Source organism: Dipodomys merriami, unplaced genomic scaffold (assembly GCF_024711535.1).
Source record: "Dipodomys merriami isolate MVZ:Mamm:240054 unplaced genomic scaffold, mDipMer1.0.p SCAF_17, whole genome shotgun sequence".
NCBI classification, from domain to species: Eukaryota; Metazoa; Chordata; class Mammalia; order Rodentia; family Heteromyidae; genus Dipodomys; species Dipodomys merriami.
The window spans coordinates 7,185,443-7,204,817 of record NW_027203048.1 but is presented as its reverse complement, the minus strand read 5'-3'; the positions used below and the strand labels follow the sequence as shown (position 1 = coordinate 7,204,817).

Below are 19,375 nucleotides of genomic sequence, written 5' to 3'. Positions count from 1 at the left end.
ATTTTATTTACGTGTATTCTAGTAAATTTATGGTAATTTTCTTAACAGATAAAATAATTAGGCACAGGGCTTGTACCCTGAAGGACACTGCACACGCTATCATTGCAGCTGAATTGGATCCAGAATTTAATAAACTCTGTGAAGAAATCAAGGAAGCAAGAATAAAAAGAGGTAATTATGGAAATAGACTTACTCGGGAAGCCATGTTTACTCATTTCACACCGAGTCATTTAATGATGTTTTGTTAAGAATAGTATTATAAAAATGTGTTTTGAGACATAACCTTTATTTATGGTGTACTGGGTAGTGACCATATGTAATGAACATATATAATGCCTTAAATTTTTATGATTTCTTGATGAGTAAATTCAAATTCCTTTCTTTCATTTGAAGCTATGTAATACAGCATTGTTGATTTTATCAACTTGCTGTGCCATAGAATACTAGAACTTATTCCTACTAACTGGTACTAACAGTGTATCCATTAATTTTTGTAAATTCTCAAAGATATTTTCAAACTGTCATCTTGAAATTTTTAGTACAGTAATATATATTAAAAACAAACTGTTTCTTCTTGGGTGCTCAAGTGATAGAACACCAAACTTGAGCAAACAAGCAAATCAAACACAAGGCCCTGAATTCAGGCCACAGTACCAACACAAGGAGGGGGAAAATACAGTGTTTCCTAATGAAATTTCCTTTACAGAGAAGTATAGGTCATTTTTTGGTCATTTTATTTCTATTAAAAGATTTGGGAAAAAAAGAAAAAAAAAGGAAAAAAAAAAGATTTGGATAAGCAGGGCATTGGTGGCTCACACCTATAATCCTAGCTACTCTAGAGGCTGAGATCTAGGTTCAAAGCCAGCCCAGGCAGGAAAGTCTGTGAGACTCTTAGCTCCATTTAACCACAAGAAAACTAGAAGTGACACTGTGGCTCAAAATAGTATAGCCTTGAGCAAAGGAGCTCAGGGACAGCTCTCAGGCGCTATGACTGGGGGAAAAATATATTTAGATAATTGTTTTCATATCTGAACAGATTTTTGTTTTCAAGAAGCCAGGTGTGATGGTGCATGTCTGTAATCCGTTTATTCAGGAGATAGAGATAGGAGGATCTCAGGTTTGAGGACCGCCCTGTTTATATATGTTAAGGAGATCTTATTTCAAAAATAAAACAAAAACAATGCCAAGAGGACATGGCTTAAGCTGAAATGTGTTTGTCTAGGGTACACAAGGCCCAGGATTCAATCCCCAATACTGATACAATCATGAACACTTTTTTCCCCCTCCCTATTGAAGCTATGGGCAATTTTATTGTTAGAAATATAACAATTAGCAAGTATAGTTTGTTTGATTTATAATCATGTCCTTGAGGAACTTGAACTATAGCAAGGGAGAGAGAAATGTTTTTGTTTTTTTTTTTAAAGTTGCCAGGTGCTCTTGCCTGTCCTTGAGCTCTTTTTGCTCAAGGCTAGTACTCTACCACTTGAGCCACAGCTCCACTGCTGGTGGTTGGTTAATTGAAGATAAAAGTCTCTCAGACTTTCCTGCTCCAGCTGGTTTCGAACTGCAGTCCTCAGATGTCAGCCTCTTGAATGGCTAGGATTGTAGCATGTGCCTCTGGCACTCAGCTAACATACAGTCTTCTTCCATGATCATAGTATGAAATGTATCTCATTGTGCATTGACTAAGAGTGGATGTTAAGTGTGTCCATGGCCTACTGTTTTATGATTTTCTGTCTAGTGTCTGCCCCACCTTAAAACAAAGACACTTTCCATCAGAATCATACATTTTTCAAGTATAATTAATCACTTAAAACTTGAGTTTTGTATGTCAGACCTTTTTTAAAAAATTTTAACCTTGTTGCTTTCTGTAGCTGAGAATATTTAAATAGGTATTGCTTATCTGCTGTTTGCAGGCTTATCGGTAACAGCTGAACAAATAAATCCTCATGGTACTGGAGCTCGGAAGACAGAAACTAGAGTTGAAGAGGCATTTCGTCACAAACAAAGAAATCCAATGGATGTCTGGCACAATTCTGCAAATAAATGTGCATGTGAGTAATTGAGATCATGTTATCCAGTGGTGGGAACAATTGAAAAAGATGCAGATTTGTTAGGAATTGGATTCACAAACCAAAATGCTATAGTTTTTTCCATAGCTTCTTTAATCTTTCTTTCTAGAGGTGAAGAGCTTGTGGGGTAAAATGCCAACTCAGAAATGTATTTCTTTATAAACTCATTCACTATTTTCATCATTTGAACTGGATTAGAATATTTTTAATGTTAAACTTGGTTTAACATTAGGTTGGAGATGTGGAGGCAGCAGACTTTTTACCACTCTGTCCTCATTCCTCACCCTTTTGTTGTACTCTACAGGATGTTCTCTTTATAGTGAGAAATGGGACTTTGTCATATGGATAAAGCAAAAGGTTGGGTCTTTGAGAGTATTTTGTGCTGAGCTTGAGAAATCAAAACAGCCTTCTTCATTTGTCTAGTTTTCTATAATACATTTAGAGGAAAATTTAACATTCTAGATTTTCTTCATGAAAACATTTGTGTTGGTCTATAATATTCCTAAAAGACAAAGGTCAATAAACCCAGCATCTTCCTAACATAGTCTTTCTGTTTCACTCAAGATACCCTACCTTGGGAGATACATATATTCACATTACAGGAACCTGTGATATAAAAGATGGTAATGTTGTTCTGTCAATAAAGCTGGCTCTCTTTCTTTTGCTGGCCATCGGGCTTAAACTCAGGGACTAGATGCTACCCCTGAGCCTCTGTGCTCTATCACTTGAATCACAGTGCCACTGCCAGCTTTTCCTGAGTAGTTTATTATATATAAGAGTATCACAGACTTTTCTTCCCAGGCTGGCTTTGAAGTGTAATCCTCAGGTCTCAGCTTCCTGAGTAGCTAGGATTACCGGTATGAACCACCAGCTCTTTTACAAATGGCATTGACTTTGAATAAGTGAGTCATACTCACTTTTTAAAGCTTCTGTCTTGATATGTGACATTCATATAGAAAAGTTTGAGAAAGACTTACCGTTCTTGAAACTATTTGCCCTAGTTACAACTTAACCTGGATTATGTAATGACACAACCTGATTCAAACTGTGGAATCTTTGCATCTGATATAAATATTAATGATAATACATTGAATATTCACTTTAGCATGTTAAATTCCTTAAATATTAAAAAATTTAATATATTTTAATATATAAATGAGTTTTGTTTTTCCTTACCAGTAGGTGGCATATGTGACACACTGTCTGTTTTAGGTTTTCTTAAGTCATAAATGCAAATATCTTACAAGGACAGTTGCTTTCTTAATGCCTTGGTTTTATAAACCTGGGCTTGGAAACCAGTTCACTCTAAAGATTGTTCCTAAAAATGGACTTTTCTAAATAGAGTACCCTTGATAAAAAAAATAAAGTGGTATGTTAAGGATTGGATTCACAAATACATATACTCCCACTGAGTACCAGGTACTCTAAAGGTACAGCAGACTCAAACAAAAATCTCTATTTTTATGGAGCTTATACAATCAGCTTTTCTTATTTTGTAAACATTTTGTTAATGATTAGGTTGTAAAGAAATGAGCTTCCTCTCATTGGAGGAGAGGTCACCCTCTTCCTGGAGAGTTCCATGATTTAGAAAAGGGAGGGAGAACTCTTGTGCTTTTGGTTACATGGCTGGAAACGAAGAAAGATTGCAGTTGTCAGGAATGGTTTTGCATATAGTAAGAAACCTAGCAGCTCCACCTTTTTGGAGTCAGATGAATACCTTTTTTAATGTTGAGTCTATTTTGCATATAGTTAACGGGATGATTACAGATGCCTGCAGCTGAGCCTCTGTGTTGTGTACCTACTTTCACAGCAGATATTTGCAGAATTTTTTTTCATGAAAGTTAACCCGATAGCTATAAATTATAAACATAAAAATGAAGGAAAAATAATGGAAAGATAATTCAAATGCCATTTAAAAAAAATTAAATAGTTGTACAAAAGATTTTCTTTTTTTTTTTTTTTTTGTCAGTCATGGGGCTTGAACTCTGGGCTTGGGTGCTGTCCTTGCATTCTTCAGCTCAAGGCGAGCTCGCTACCACTTGAGCCACAGTGCCACTTCCAGTTTTCTAGTGGTTTATTGGAGATAAGAGTCTCATGAACTTCCCTGCCCAGGCTGGCTTTGAACCGTGATTCTCAGACCTCAGCCTCCTGAGTAGCTAGGATTGTACATGTGAGCCACTGGTGCCTAGCACAAAAGGTTTTCAATTCCAGCAGTCAGGTTATAAGTACAATGTATTTGATCAACGTCACCCTTCCATTGTTCTTCCCATCATTCCCCATCCCATCCTTAACCTCAAGTACCACTAAGTTTTGTAGGAAAAATATACCAGGTGACCAAATAACTTGAATTTTGGAAATGATTCCAGGAATCCTCAGTAGCTCTACTCTTAGATAAGAAAGAATTAATTTTGAGCATATGTATTACTCCATATAAATTTGCTGGTGTCTTTACAGAGTCTCATAAGTTTTTAAAAGTGAAGAATGAAAGCAGTGTGTGAATATATTATATACTATATACACTGTAGACTATAAAGCCATATTAAACATGTGAAGGAGATTTAAAATTCCTTGATATATCTTTGCACTGGAAACTTCTGCTGTGGATTTATAGGGCTATAATTTCTATCATGAGTATTTTCCGTACAGCTTTTGTAGGTGTTTTGCACATAACTGACCAAATAACTATTTTCTTAATGTTGCTGCTTTAACAGCAGAGAACTTGGTTTTCTTACATATTCTCAGGTAACTTTGCAGTAACTTGATGCTGCTATGTGAACCGTTTGTGCAGGAGGAGCTAACAGTTGGCTAACCAAAGTGACCCTACATTATTATACATATTATTGGTGATTCCCTTTTCTGAAAGGAAAGACAACTGAGATTTCTTTGTTGAGATACCTGTAATTATTCTACTATGCATTATTGGCTTCTGTATTTGTTTGTTTTCATATTGTGGTGACAAGATACACACCTTCCTGGGGAAAATTAAGAACTATGTCTAACTTTCTAATCAGCCTGATAATATGGCTATTTCTTAAATGTATATATTATGCAGTTGGCCACTGGTGTTAAAAATGAAGCACATATAAAGTAAAACATATGGTACCAGAAAAGATTATATGAGATAATTTTTTAATTAATTTTTTATTGTGAAAATACCGTACAGAGGGGTTACAATTACATGAGCATGGTAATGAGTACATTTCTTATTAAGCATTGTGGCCTCCTCCTTTGTTTCCCCTTACCATCCGAGATAAATTTTTTTTAACTTTTTATTTTGTAGATTTCATATCCATTTTACTTGTAGATTGTGAAAATTAGTCAGCATGGATATCAAGAGCTAAGAATTTTTGTTTGTATGTTAGATCATTATGAGTTTGCTTTGAGTCCTCTTTAGATATGTCTAACAAGTATTTCACTCCAAGTTCTACATATCTTTACCCCCTCCTCATGAAACAGTTCGAGTTCGGCGAAAGTCAAGGCGACGATCACAGTGGGGTAAAGGAATTATTAAGAAAAGGAAAGTCAATAATTTAAAAAAAGATGAAGAGGACACCAAGTTTGCAGACTATGAGAATCATACAGAGGACAGAAAATTGCTGGAGAATGGTGAGTTTGAGGTAAGCACTGACTGCCATGAGGAAAATGGAGAAGAGACTGGAGACTTGTCTATGACTAATGATGAATCTTCATGTGACATCATGGACATGGACCAAGGGCAGAGGCTAAACAGTGGAACAGGTACAAAAGAGAACTTTGCATCTACTGAAGAAGAAAGTTCAAATGAATCTTTACTTGTCCACAACAGCAGTTCTCTCAATCCAGAACAGTTATCTAGAAAGGAGCCTTTCCTTAAAGGCAACTGTCTGAATGGTGACGCCTCCGCGGATAGCTTTGAAGGAATACCAGCTCTAGAGTGCCAGAATGGCAAAGCTGAAGGGACTCCTCTCTCTGGTAGTGGAGAAAAATCTAATTCTGAACAAAAGATTCTCATGGAAGAACAGCCAAAAGAGAAATCAGAAACTGCTAATGAAAATCATGAAGATGATTCTGAGAAACTAGCCACACTGGAATGCAGCAATAATGAGAAGTTAGAGCCTGGCCTGGATGTGGAGGTTAAAGATACAGAACTGGATAAAGAAGGTAGAGCTACACTTTAAAACACTTTCTGGAAGTTTAAATTCCAGAGTTCATTACTTATTTTTATCTGACTTATAAGTAATTATATTGGGTAATTGTATTGCTCTGAGAATCTGTTAATATTTTCATCCTTTTCCGTATAAAAGTATGTGTATATACTAGGCTTTGCCAGTGGTTTCAGAGATGTTATGGTCTACTTTCCTGGCTGCTCTTATGCTTCCCATCTGATTATCACTCTCATTCTAGGGGATATATAAGTAAAAGCCGAGTAAAATCAGCAGGAGGAAAGAAGATAAAATTCCAAAAAGAATTTTTAGAATGAGATGTGGGTAGGCAGAGAAGACTTGGATATTATAACATTAGTCATGCAGATCTAGATTAAACTACCACTCCTGTTCATTATAATCATATAACTATGAGCTTGTTACTTATGCTCTCCCACCTTGGTTTTTCATCTTGTAAATTAAACTTTGGGATGGCATTGTTGCAGGGATTGCAATAAGTCATGTATAATAATTGCCTCTCATAGTTACTGGCACTTGCTAAGGTATATTTATTCCAGGCAGTCATTGTTAATTGAATCTGAGGGATGTTCAGTCTAAGAGGCTCCATTGATTTATAAGGCTTGGTGTGGAGGAGAGACACAGAATTCTCACTGTCGAGTTATCTTGTTCTTAGAGAATCAGTACTCTACCAGCTACTGGCTTCTTAAAACAATATGATTCTTTTAAGAAGTAGCAGGAAAGGAGAATCAAGGACTTCTAGTGCATCTTTGTTCATTGTTATTTTTTAGTCCATAGTGGTACAGAGTAAGTTGGCTATCTAGTTCAATAAATAAATATTTCCTTCCTGGACAGGTCTTGAAGTTATATCGTGATTTATAAATTGTGGGGAATACACAGAAATTTAGAGTGGGATCAGAATTGTGTGTAAAAATTGTTCCTGCCATATTTCTAAGCCCTTTAGTAGAAGTAAGAAATTGAAATTATTATTCACTCTTACATTTCTTTTAATGGATAGAGATTTGCAGTTCTTAAAGGTTACCTGTTAAATGTTTTCTTTTAAAATATATAATATTGGTCTGGGAAGTTGGCTCAGTGGTAGAGCGCTTGCCTTGCATGCCTGAGGCCCTGGGTTCTATTCCTCAGCACCACATAGCAAAAAGATAAAAGTTGGAAGTGGTGCTGTGGCTCAAGTGGTAGAGCGCTAGCCTTGAGCTGAAGAGCTGAGGGACAGCGCCCAGGCCCAGAGTTCAGGCCCCACAACTGGACACCCCCCCCCCAAAAAAAAAATAAAATATATAATATTAAGAAGTATTAGCCAGGTGCTGGTGGCTCACCCCTGTAATCCTAGCTACTGAAGAGGCTGAGATCTGAGGATCGTGGTTCAGAGCCAGCCGGGGCAGGAAAGTCTGTGAGACTCTTATCTCCAATAAACCACTAGAAAACCGGAAGTTGCGCTGTGGCTCAAGTGGTAGAGTGCTCACCTTGAGCTGAAGAGCGCAGGGACAGCACTCAAACCCAGAGTTCAAGCCCCATGACCGACCAAAAAAACTAAAAAAGTATTTTGAAAGCAGTGTTTTAGGCTATCATATAGACAGAACTTTAAAAAGAAGTAAAGCACTAAATAATGAATTGGACATGCAGGTCATGGTGACACATGCCTGTAATACTAGCTACTTGATTTAAGACTAGCCAGGGAAATGACATAAAACCCTATCTCAAAAAACAGTTCATGTGAGGTCTTAGCTACCTTGAGGCATAGATGGGAAAATTGAGATCTGAGACTAGTCCAGGTTGGCCTGAACTCAGGTACTCCTCCAAGTTGGCCTTGACCTTGGTATCCTCTTGTCTCAGCTTCCCAAGTGCTGGGATTACAAGTGTGTGCCCCTGCACCTCACTTTTTTTTTGGTGGTGATATTAGGGATTGAACTCCAGGCCAGTGCCCTGCTAATAACTGCATACTCATTCTTTCAAATTTGTATTTATGTTCCACCCAGCCTCCTCTTAGAGAAGCCCTATATTAGAGGAAAATAAAGCTTAGAGGTCTGCCTGCCCTCTCTTATCCCTTCAAAGTGCCTGCTATTATTTGCTTTTTTCAGTAATGTGATTGGTCTCAGCAAGCTAGTAGGAGGAAAGCAATTTGATTATTCTACTCACCTAAGGTAGGAAAGAATCAGTCCTGTTACACTTATAATGGGTTTATAGTTTTAGGGGAAAAATGTTATAACCTAGATCAGTTTCATGTAGAATTTTAGCTGTAAAAGTAAGAAATTTCAGACAGTGTTCAGGAAATACTTTGGTTGAGAGGCAACTGTGTATGGACAGGCTAGCCCCCTTCCAGGTCACTACTTGATTTTGTAGGTCTCTTCCCTTCCCAGTTCTAACAACTCTCAATTTTACAATGATAGCAACCATAAAGAGTGTATGAAGGCTATTTAGAAGCCAGTGCTTGAAGATGAAGATGACTTTTATCTTTCTTTTTCATATGTTTGTTAGGTTATATTATAATATAACTTGTTTTTTTATATTTATGGTTTAGTTTCTTTAATTTAGATTTCTTATTCTTACACACAGACATTATCATTTGAAGAATATACTCTTCCTTATTCCAAATAGGACTAGTGGTAGGTAAAAGAAATTATAGTTGCCAGTGGCTCATTCCTGTAATCCCAGCTACTAAGGAGGATGAGATCTGAAGATTGCAATTTGAAGCCCAGTCTGGGCAGGAAAGCCTGTGAGACTCTTATCTCCAGTTAACCAGCAAAAAGTTGGAAATGGAGCTGTGACTCAAGTGGAAGAACATTAGCCTTGAGCAGAAAAGCTGAGGACAGTGGCCAGACCCTGAATTCAAGCCCCAGGACCTGTACCAAAAAAAGAAAAAAAAAAGAAATTACAGTTACTTATTATTGATTCTCTTTAATTTTTACTGGCTACAGTATATTTTTCCCCTTAATTGTAGGTGCTTCTAAAGTAAAGAAATATCGCAAATTAATTTTAGAGCCGGCAAAAACAACCAGCCTGGAACTGGTTCCAGAAGAACCATCTGAGCCTGTGCCACCCTTGATAGTTGATCATGAAAGATTGAAGGTAAGCTTTGCTTTTCCAGACAGCTCTTCCTAATTTAATTTAATTTAATTCTCACTAATTTAATATACTTGTTTATGCTATAGAAGACTTATATGTGTTTTGAGGGGTTAAGAATACTGGAATAGGATAGTTTGGTAATCAACTAAGATCTAAAATCTTTTAACCTCAGGTATATATTTTATGGTTTAACCATTTGAATATAACTGCTTCAGTGAAAATCAAACTACATTTTCTTTTCTTTTAGAAATTGCTTGATTTGTTGGTAGATAAAAGCAACAATTTGGCAGTTGATCAACTAGAGAGATTATATTCTCTTCTTAGTCAGTGCATCTATCGTCATCGTAAAGATTATGACAAATCACAACTTGTGGAGGTAAGTGCATAGTCCATTTGTAGAATAAACAAATGTAGTCTCTACCCCATAGAGAAGGAAGAGAAGTTACTGTTAACTGAAAAATGTTTTGAAGGTTTAATATTAGAAAAAAAGGGGAACTGTAGCTGTAGCTGAGTCACAGAACTCTGTGTGTGTGCGTGTGTGCGTGCGTGCGTGCGTGCGTGCGTGCGTGCGTGTGTGTGTGTGTGTGTGTGTGTGTGTGTGTGTGTGTGTGTGTGTGTGTGTGTGTGAAATCACATTTTCTTGATCCATTTTGCCATTGCAGGCATTTGGGCTATTTCCATAATTTGGCTATGGTGAATAGTGCAGCAATGAACACAGGTGTGCAAGTGTATCCTGACTTGAATCTTTTGAATAAATCTTTTGATAAATGCCCACTTATGGTAGCTCTAGATGATCAGGTAGTTCTATGTTTAGGGGTTTGTTTTTGTTTTTGTTTTGTTTTGCCAGTCCTGGAGCTTAAACTCAGGGCCTGGACACTGTTCCTGAGCCTCTTTTGCTCAAGGCTAACACTCTGCCATTTGAGCCATAACGCCACTTCTGGCTTTCTGTTTATGTGGTACTGAGGAATCGAACCCAGGGCTTCATGTATGCTAGGCAAGGACTCTATCACTAAGCCACATTCCCGGCCCATTGTGTTCATACTTTTGATATAGTGTCCATTCTAACTGGGGTGAGATGAAATCTCAGGGTTGTTTTGATCTCCATTTTGTTTATGGCCAGAAATGTTGAGCATTTCTTCATGTATTTATTATTCATTGTTATTTCTTCTGATAAGTCTTTATTTATCACCTTTGCCCATTTTTTAATTGGGTATTGATTTTATAAGAGCTTAATTTCATGAGCTCCTTGTATATTCTGGATATTAGACCCTTATCAAAAGTATAGCTGGCAAAGATCTTCTCATTCTATAGGCTGTCTCTTTAGCTTTTTTTTTTTTTTTTTTGGTCGGTCGTGGGGCCTGAACTCTGGGTCTGGGCGCCATCCCTGAGCTCTTCAGCTCAAGGTTAGTGTTCTACCACTTGAGACACAGTGCCACTTCTGGCTTTTTCTGCTTATGTGGTGCTGAGGAGTCGAATCCAGGGCCTCATGCATGCAAGGCAAGCATTCTTACCACTGAGCCACCTTCCCAGCCCCTCTTTAGCTTATTGACTATGTCCTTTACTGTCCAAAAACTTTTTGCTTGATGCATTCCCATTTGTAATTCTCTCTTCTATTTGCTATGCCCCAGGAATCCTACTCAGGAAGTTCCTACATAAGCCAATAAGTTCTAATGTTTATCCTATTCCTTTCTGTAGTAGTTTCAAGGTTTTATTAAGTTTTAGTCTTACATTGAGGTCTTTGATCCATTTTGAATTGATGTTAGAGTACTAGAAATTTTAGTCAGATTATTTAATTGAGAAAGAATTAAAAGGCATTCAAATAAGAATGAAGTCAAATTATCCCTGTTTACAAATAATATGGAAAACAGAAAAAAACTAAAATCTCCACCAAAAGACTATTGAAAATAATAAATGAATTCAGTAAAGTAATAAGATTCAAAATTGACACATAGAAACCAGTAGCTTTTTAGATTTCTATTTTTGGAGGTTGGTACTGGAGTTTGAATTCAGGACCTTGCACTTGATAAGCAAGTACTATATTGCTGACCTTTAGAGAGCTCAGTTCCTGTTGCTCTGTCATTAATTAAAAGAGGAATGAAATATGAAAATACAATACAGTTCATAAGACAGAAGCACTGTGGAGCTTGGGGATGGGGGGCAAATATTGAGGTTTGAATTCAGGGTCTTTCTCTGTTCCTCCAAGGCAGCTGCTCTACCACTTGAGCCAAATCTCCACTTCCAGCATTGTTTACTGAATTAGAGATAAAAAAAAAAAAAATCCCGTACTTTTCGTCCAGACTGGCTTTGAACAATGATCCTTAGATCTCAGCCTTCTGCATAGGATAACAAGTGTGAGACACCAGCACTCAGCTAGAAAAACCACTCTTAAAATCATATGATAAGCACAAAAGACCCAAACAGCCAAATAATGTGGAGAAAAATAGCAAAGCTGGAAGTATTACAACACCCTGATTTCAAGACATGACAGAGCCATAGAAACACCATGGCATTGACATAAAAGTAGTCCCAAAGACCAGTAGAGCAGACAAGAAAACTTAGAAATAAATCCATGTATCTATAGCCAGTTGGCTTTCAACAGAGGTGTCGAAAATACACATTGGAGAAAGGATAACTTCTTTAACAAATGGTGCTGAGGAAACTAGATATACATGCAGAACAAAAGCTTGCTTCAATATCTATCACCTTGTTTTAAAAAAAAATCAGCTCAAAATGAAGCTCATTCTTTAATAGTAAAACCCAAAATTCTGAAATATAAAATACCAAGATTGGTTTTGAAAATTATTTATTGGATAGGACTAAATAGCACAGGAACCAAAAATTAAAAATAAAAAATTGGTATGTAACATCAAACTTAAAAGTTTTGCATAATTAAGGAAACAGTCAATAGAGTGCAGAGACAATTTACAGAATCTAGAAAAATGTTTACCAGCTCTTCATTTGACAGAAAATTAATATCTAGAATGTATATAGAACTAAAAAGTCTAACTCAGCAAAAAAGTGGACCAATTAAAATGAAGACAGATGATCTGAATAAACACTTAGATACTTCTCAAAAGAAAAGTACAAATATCCAACAAATACATGAAAATCTGTTCAAAATCATTAGCTAAAAAGGTGCTGCAAATCAAAACAAAGTAGATTCATCTCACCTCAGGTAGCTATTCTCAAAGACACAAAATATTACTAATGCTGGTGTTGTGGTTTAAAAAAATGTGACCTTTACATGCTATTAGTGCGAGTGTAAATTAATATAACCACTATCCTTCATAGTAATGAAGAGTTCTAAGCAAAAAATCTAAAAATAGAATTACCATAGATTAACTGTACCATGCTTGAAAGTATATATTTTTTTTAATTATTTTTTTGATTGTGGGGCTTGAACTCTGGGCCTGGGTGCTATCCTGCAGTTCTTCAGCTCAAGGCTATTACCATTTGAGCCACTGCGCCACTTCCGGTTTTCTGGTGGTTTATTGGGGTTAGTCTCACAGACTTCTCTGCCCAGACTGGCTTTGAACTGTGATCTTCAGATCTCAGCCTTAGTAGCTAGGATTACAGGAGTGAGCCATGGGTACCTGGCTTGAGTGTATCATAAAGAAATGAAGCTGGCCAGTAATAGAGACACCTGAGTATACATGTTTATTGTGGTACTAGTCATGGTAACTAAAATATTGAATCACTTGGGAACTGGTGGCTCACAGCTGTAATCCTAGCTACTCTGGAGATCTGAAGATCTTAGTAGATCCACTAAGATCTCCGGATCATGGTTGAAAGCCAGCCTGGTCAGGAAAGTCTAGGAGACTCTTATCACCAATTACAAAAAGCTGGAAGTGGCACTATGGCTTAAGTGGTAAGAATGCTAGCCTTGAGCAAAAGGAGCTCAGGTATAGCACCTAGGCCCAGAGTTCAAACCCCAGGACCGGCAAAAATAAAATATAGAATCATCCTAGGTTTCTATCAACAGCTGACTAAATTTATATATATATATATATATATATATATATATATATATATATATATAATGTTATGGAGTATTATTTGGCCATAAAGAATGTAATCCTGCATGGAGTATTATTTGGTCATAAAGAATGTAATCTTGGCATTCTGTCATTTGCATTGAAGTGACTGGAACTGGAGGACATGATGTTAAGTGAAATAAGCCAGACATCACATGTCTGCCCTCAGAGAGATAGAGGGAGGGAGGGAAGGAGGGAGAGAAGGAGGGAGGGAGGGAGAGGAGAAAAGGAGGTCATATAAAGCATAGTATGTGCATGTATAAAAATATGGTGAATTCTATTTGTACAACTAATATGCATTAATGATTATGATAGAAAAAATTAACAAACAAGACTACAAGTAGATAATTACTCATACTTGTTAGATATATTTAATTTTTCAAAACATTTTTTGTATATAATAAGTACATATTATTTTAACTCACAGTTTAAAAAAAACCCAAATGCATTGCACTCACCTAATTGGATTCTGCACTGGTAAAATTAGACTATATTTTGGCTGGCAAATAAACTTATTTCATAACCGCATTTTTATGAGCTTCATTTTTACAAAGCATACTAAATTGTATAATATATAGAAATGCTGGAAAGTACAAATGAGAAAATTCAAACACCACGTCTCACAATCTAGGGGGCCTTAGTTAATGTTAACCTTTTGGAATATGTTCAATCTTGAAAACTGTCTGGATGGCCATAATGTGCATAAGTGTGTACATATGCCAAGCGCTGGTGGCTCACTCTTGCCTGTAAACCTAGCTACTCAGGAAGATAAAATCTGAAGGAAATAAATATAAACAATGGGATATTGTGTATTTTATAATTAATATGTCTTTACATGTCCATATGTGGAAAACAGTTCACAAGAATGATTGTGAATGGCCTTGTAGAATATTTTGGTCAGATGCTAATCTGCTAGTACAGCCTAGTTTGCAGAGATACAGGAATTTTATTAGCTGTTTAAAGGGAGACAAGAAAACCAAAATGTTGAAAATGTATTTGACATATTTGTCTATCTTAGTGAAAGGGGTGTGCAGGGTACAGGTTTTCAGAGTTGTGTTTTTTTTTGTTAATTCTGGGACTACTTTATTTAAATGTTGCAGTGTCATAAGCCTGAATGGAATCAGATGCTGTAGCACTGAAATGTGTTGCTGGTGGGATGTGGGACCTGTATGAGTAGGGGCCAAGAATTCAGGGAGGAAGGGTTTTTTTTTTTTTTTTTTTTCCTTTGGGAGGAAGGGTTTTGAAACATTTAACAATGAGTGCTTTTCCTGGTGGTGACAGGCAGCTAGCTACTATGCTTTTCTTTCCAGCTATGATTCCAATGGGTTAAACTAGGAATGAGTGCATTCTAATTTTTGACATAAAACTTTGTTACCCTGAATGCATTTCAGTGCACATGGTATCCTTTTAGGAGTAAGTAGAATGTGATAGGTAAAAGAGGGCAGAGTTCTGTGTGCGGCTGCAAGTATTTAAATTCTGACTCTGGAGAGTACAAGCCTGGTCTAGGCCAGCCTGGGCTACCTAGTGAGGCTCTGTCTCAAAAACCCAAATTATGTCTCTGCCATTTATTCATCCCCTTCTGTGCCTCAGTTTCTTTTTATCTATAAAATAGTATGCATAATGATATTTCAACAGTATAAGTCAGATTTATAAGTATACACATAAATGTCTTGTTATAATTCTTTATATATTTCTTAATACAACATATAATTAAGTTACTTGTTCATTATTACTATCTTTTTCTTCATTTGCCTAACTGTAAAATAAGTACTGGAATTGTTTAAAGCAAGCAGTATTACAAAGTAACTGTGAAATTGTAAGAAGGAAACTTCTTGTTTGAATTTATATATTTTGATATCTCAAATATCGTAAAATTTTAATTCAAATTTATCCATTTCTTTCCTTTAGTAGCTAATACCCATGTCCTTCTTTCACAGGAGATGGAAAGAACAGTTCATATGTTTGAGACATTCCTATGAACTTCTCAAGATGAGTGGTTTATCCTCTCCAATCTGCTCCAGACAGAGCAGTCTTCTGAGCCATTCAATTTCAAATTGCACCAATTATGTGCAGAGCCTCCGTGTAAAGTGCTCTCTCACTCATTCTTCTCTCTGTTGAATTTGGTGCTATTGTCTCAGGTACCTGAAACCAACCAGCCTACAAGAACCAAACAGAACTTCAGAAACATGTTGTATTTTCCACAAATAAAAAATACAACCCCACAGCTTGGAGATTTTGGTGCTACAGAAACTGCTTTTGCTTCTGCTCTTTTTGTGCACTCTCTTTTGGAGACTCTATTAGGGAGCAGACCAGCAACAGGAGGGAACTGGATGGGGCAGTTCTAACTGTTTTGAATTGTTTAAACGTGGCAACCTGTTTTTTTGTTTGTTTTCCTCCTTTCTGTCCCTTATATCATTATTCCCCCTGCCCCCTGCCCTGGTAATGGACTGACACCTGTCACAGACTTGGTTATGGTGTATTCTGGTGGGAAACTGAAGAAACTGGGTGGAACTAGATTTGGCTCTTTAGAACTGCCTTTTATGTGCCTTTTTATTCATTTGAGGAAGATAAGGCTAAACAGATGGGCTCATTTGTAGCAAATTGGAATGTTTTTTGGTCACAACCTTGAGAATAAGTTTTAATACTCTTATGTCATTGAGAGACAACCAGTGTTTTGGTATTAAATGCCTGTCTTGTTCTCAAAGCTCAATCAAGATGCTCAGTATACCACATAATATGCTAAAATGGTAAGTTTCCTGTTGGATCTGTTTCTGTTTAAGAAACTTGTACTAAAAAAAAAATAACAAATAATACAGTCCACACAAAACCCACATACTTTTCTATATTGCTGACAATGATGACCAGAAAATAAATAGATAGTGGCCATTCTTCTGTCAGAGGCAATTTAATAGTTATTCATGTTTGAGTTACCAGAGAAAAGTGATTTTCATGTGTAGTAAATTGTTATTGTTTTGTTTTAAAGCCAGGACTTGCCAAATAGACAGAAAAGAGAAGAATTTGTCAGAAGCTCCATAAAGTTTATTTTCTGTATAATTGCAAGTGAGCTCTGGTATGGTCCTTGAATAACAGTATTAACATTTAAATCCCTTCCCATAAGCTTACCTTCACAGCTCTTCATTTTGATTGGAAACCATTTTGGATCTTGTTGAATGATTTCTATGAGATGTACTTACCTGAAATTAATTATGGGTTACTGGTTTTACAAAAACTTCCTGCAGATTTGGAGAGATAGTTGAGGCAGTTGCAAAGAGGCAAGGGGAGTGCAGTGACATTTTTTATCAGATAATTTTTAAACAAAATATAGGAAATTTTGCAGACAAGTTGGCTTGCTATCTTCATTATTATAGCTTTTAGCTGCAGGTGTGTCTTTCTAATGTATGCAACACATGTAGTTTGGGTTTTAGGGCACATGGTCTTGGACTACTGCAGAGATATTGAGCTACCTCAGCTTTTTGTGTTTTAGTTACCAATAGTGTTTACAGAATCCTGTAATCACTTTGCCACCGTTTACATGCTGAAGCTAAGGTACTTGTCTCTTGTCTCTGGCTGTAGTGTGCAGAGAGCACACTGGCCTAGGCTACTGCAGTAACCCCAAGTGCTTCTTTGCATTTACCTTTACATTTCCTGCCTTCTGGTTCTATCTTCTTCTTTTTTTTTTTTTTCCCCAAATGTCACTAGTTTCCTTTATGCCTGGTCTATGAAGTTTCCATAATACTCAGTCATGTAATTCAAGATGCTACCCATGTAGACACACTGAATTTTTAAGGTGGGCAAGTGCGATTAACGATGAACCATTTTAAAGGGGAGGTTATTTGAAGCCTCTAATTTGATTATTGGGAGGATTTTCATGCTTTCTTTCGTATTTATTACCATCATACCAGTTCAAACTATTTTACTGTCTAATACATTAGCATTTTGTATTTTGATGGAAATTGTTACAGAATTTAAAGATTTGATGAAATAAGATGTAGCAGATTTTTTGTAGCAAGTTTCTGGTAAAAGGGTTTTTTGCAGGTCTCAGGTTCTTGCTGCACTATTTTCTTTTCTAATATTTATTCCAGTTACTCTAATTCAGAAGCATTCTGTTCAAGTAACAGCAGCACTTGTGAAAGGAAAAAAAAACGCACATGTTCTTAGTAGGTTACTAAATTTGTACAAGTTAATTAAGATTTTAGCCATCAGTAACTTTGAGAAGGGAAATTTATTTATGTGTATGGCATTAAAATGCTTCCAAAAGATCAAGTTTTTGTTTTTGCTTATCCTGAATGTAGATGGAGAAATCAGAGACAACCTCAGTATAGGAACTGCCATTTTGAACAGTTTGGGTCTTCAAGAGAAAGCCAATCTCATGCCGAGGGGGGGAAATGAAGTGAAATTGTATCCACTCTTCTGTCCCCCAACAAAAAGAAAATTAACAATCTATACCAGTTTCACTTATTTTACAGATACTAATAGATTAAAGCAGCTTGTGAAATTATCCAATTCAATTTTGTTTACCTTTCTGTAAAGTTATTTTTGCTGTATAGCATTGGCAAACATGTACAAATTGACCTCTGTTCTTATTTCCTATGTGAGCACTATAAATGATAAGCTCCTGTGTAAAACCTTGCTCTCAGTATCCCAGTACAGCATGGCCGTGGTTCGTGCTTAGCTGTGGGTCCCCTGGGAGCTTTAGAAGATGATGGAACTGCATTAGGGTTGAAACTGATGGCTGTGGAGTTAATTGTGTTTTTGAGCTTGAATCTTACCTGTGATTAATTTTTTAAACGTCCTTTTATGACTTGATTTTTTTTCATATGCCAATGTATTTGTAGGTTTACTGGATTTTGTTTTTTGGGAGTGGGGTGGTAATTTCTTATCTTCCCTTTTTTGATTAAGTTGGTTCAGCTATGGTGCTATTCAGTAGGTATCTTCAGTGTCAGGTCCCGTAGCTGAATGCCATTGTTATTATAATTATTATTTGTAATCATATTGTAAGCTTGAATTCGGTCTCGTACCTACATCTTTTGTATTTTGTACATTTGGTTACTTAGACTTTGGGAGTCCTATTTGGTTTCAGTCACATATGTCTACTTTGTAGATTAAGTAGACTTCATCAACTATGGTCTATTTTGGGTTTGTAGTTTAATTTAGGATTGTGTTAAATTGATGTTTTGCATTTGACTTCATTTTACATTAGTTTGAAGTAAATTATTTAATTTTTGAATTCTGGAATTTGAGCATTTACTGTAATTTGTAATATAACTGCTGTGAAATACTTGAATAAAGATGAGAAGAAAAACATGTCTTTCTGTGGCTTGACTATGTTCACTATTGGTATTGATGTTGATTCCTTTTTAGCCTTTGAATGTGTCTCAGTACCTTTTTCTTTTTAGCTGAGAATTTTTTTTCTGTTAAAGTGAGGTTGTGTGTGTGTGTGTGTGTGTGTGTGTGTGTGTGTGTGTGCGTGCGTGCGTGCGTGCACGCCTGTTTGCGTATATGCGTACGCACGTGTGCACACATGCTGATCCTGGGACTTGAACTCAGGACCTGGGTGCTGTTCCTGGAGCTTTTTTTCCCTCTCTCAATAATAGTGCTCCACCACTTGAGCCATAGCTCCACTACCAGTTGTTATTTTGAAGTAATTGTCTGGGCTTTCTGTGTGGGCTTGCTTTGAGCCATGATCCTCAGATCTCAGCCTCTTGAGTAGCTTGGATTATAGATATATATATCACCAATGCCTGGCCAAGAAAGGGTAGTTTTAGTGTTCAGTTGAATACTGTTGAAAACATATTGAGCGCAAATGGCTTACCTCTAAAATTTGTTTTTCTATCTGAATATTTATATAAAAAGACTTTATAATTACATTTGAGGCTTAATATTTTAGGACTTTGAAGATGTCCTAAAGTTGTTATTTATCCAGTTTTAGTTTCTATACATACAAACTACAGCAAAATCAAAGGTAAGTCTTGAAATGTGTATTTCATGTTATCATTGCACTCAACACCTGAAAAGTGATCTATTGGCTATTTTAAAAGTACAGATT

General features: G+C 36.4%; 1 protein-coding gene across 2 annotated transcripts in view; it reads left to right on the top strand.

Moving 5' to 3' along the window:
* Atad2b (ATPase family AAA domain containing 2B) overlaps positions 1–18,637 on the top strand; it is a 134,446-nt gene extending 115,809 nt beyond the window's left edge. For both annotated transcript variants that reach the window (XM_070025082.1, XM_070025081.1), the window contains exons 23-28: positions 49–171; positions 1,917–2,054; positions 5,529–6,212; positions 9,171–9,298; positions 9,543–9,671; positions 15,267–18,637. In XM_070025082.1, coding sequence (XP_069881183.1) covers positions 49–171; positions 1,917–2,054; positions 5,529–6,212; positions 9,171–9,298; positions 9,543–9,671; positions 15,267–15,308 — 1,244 coding nt within the window. In that variant the 3' untranslated portion in view covers positions 15,309–18,637. The remainder of the gene's footprint in view (positions 1–48; positions 172–1,916; positions 2,055–5,528; positions 6,213–9,170; positions 9,299–9,542; positions 9,672–15,266) is intronic.
* The last annotated feature ends 738 nt before the right edge of the window (positions 18,638–19,375 follow it).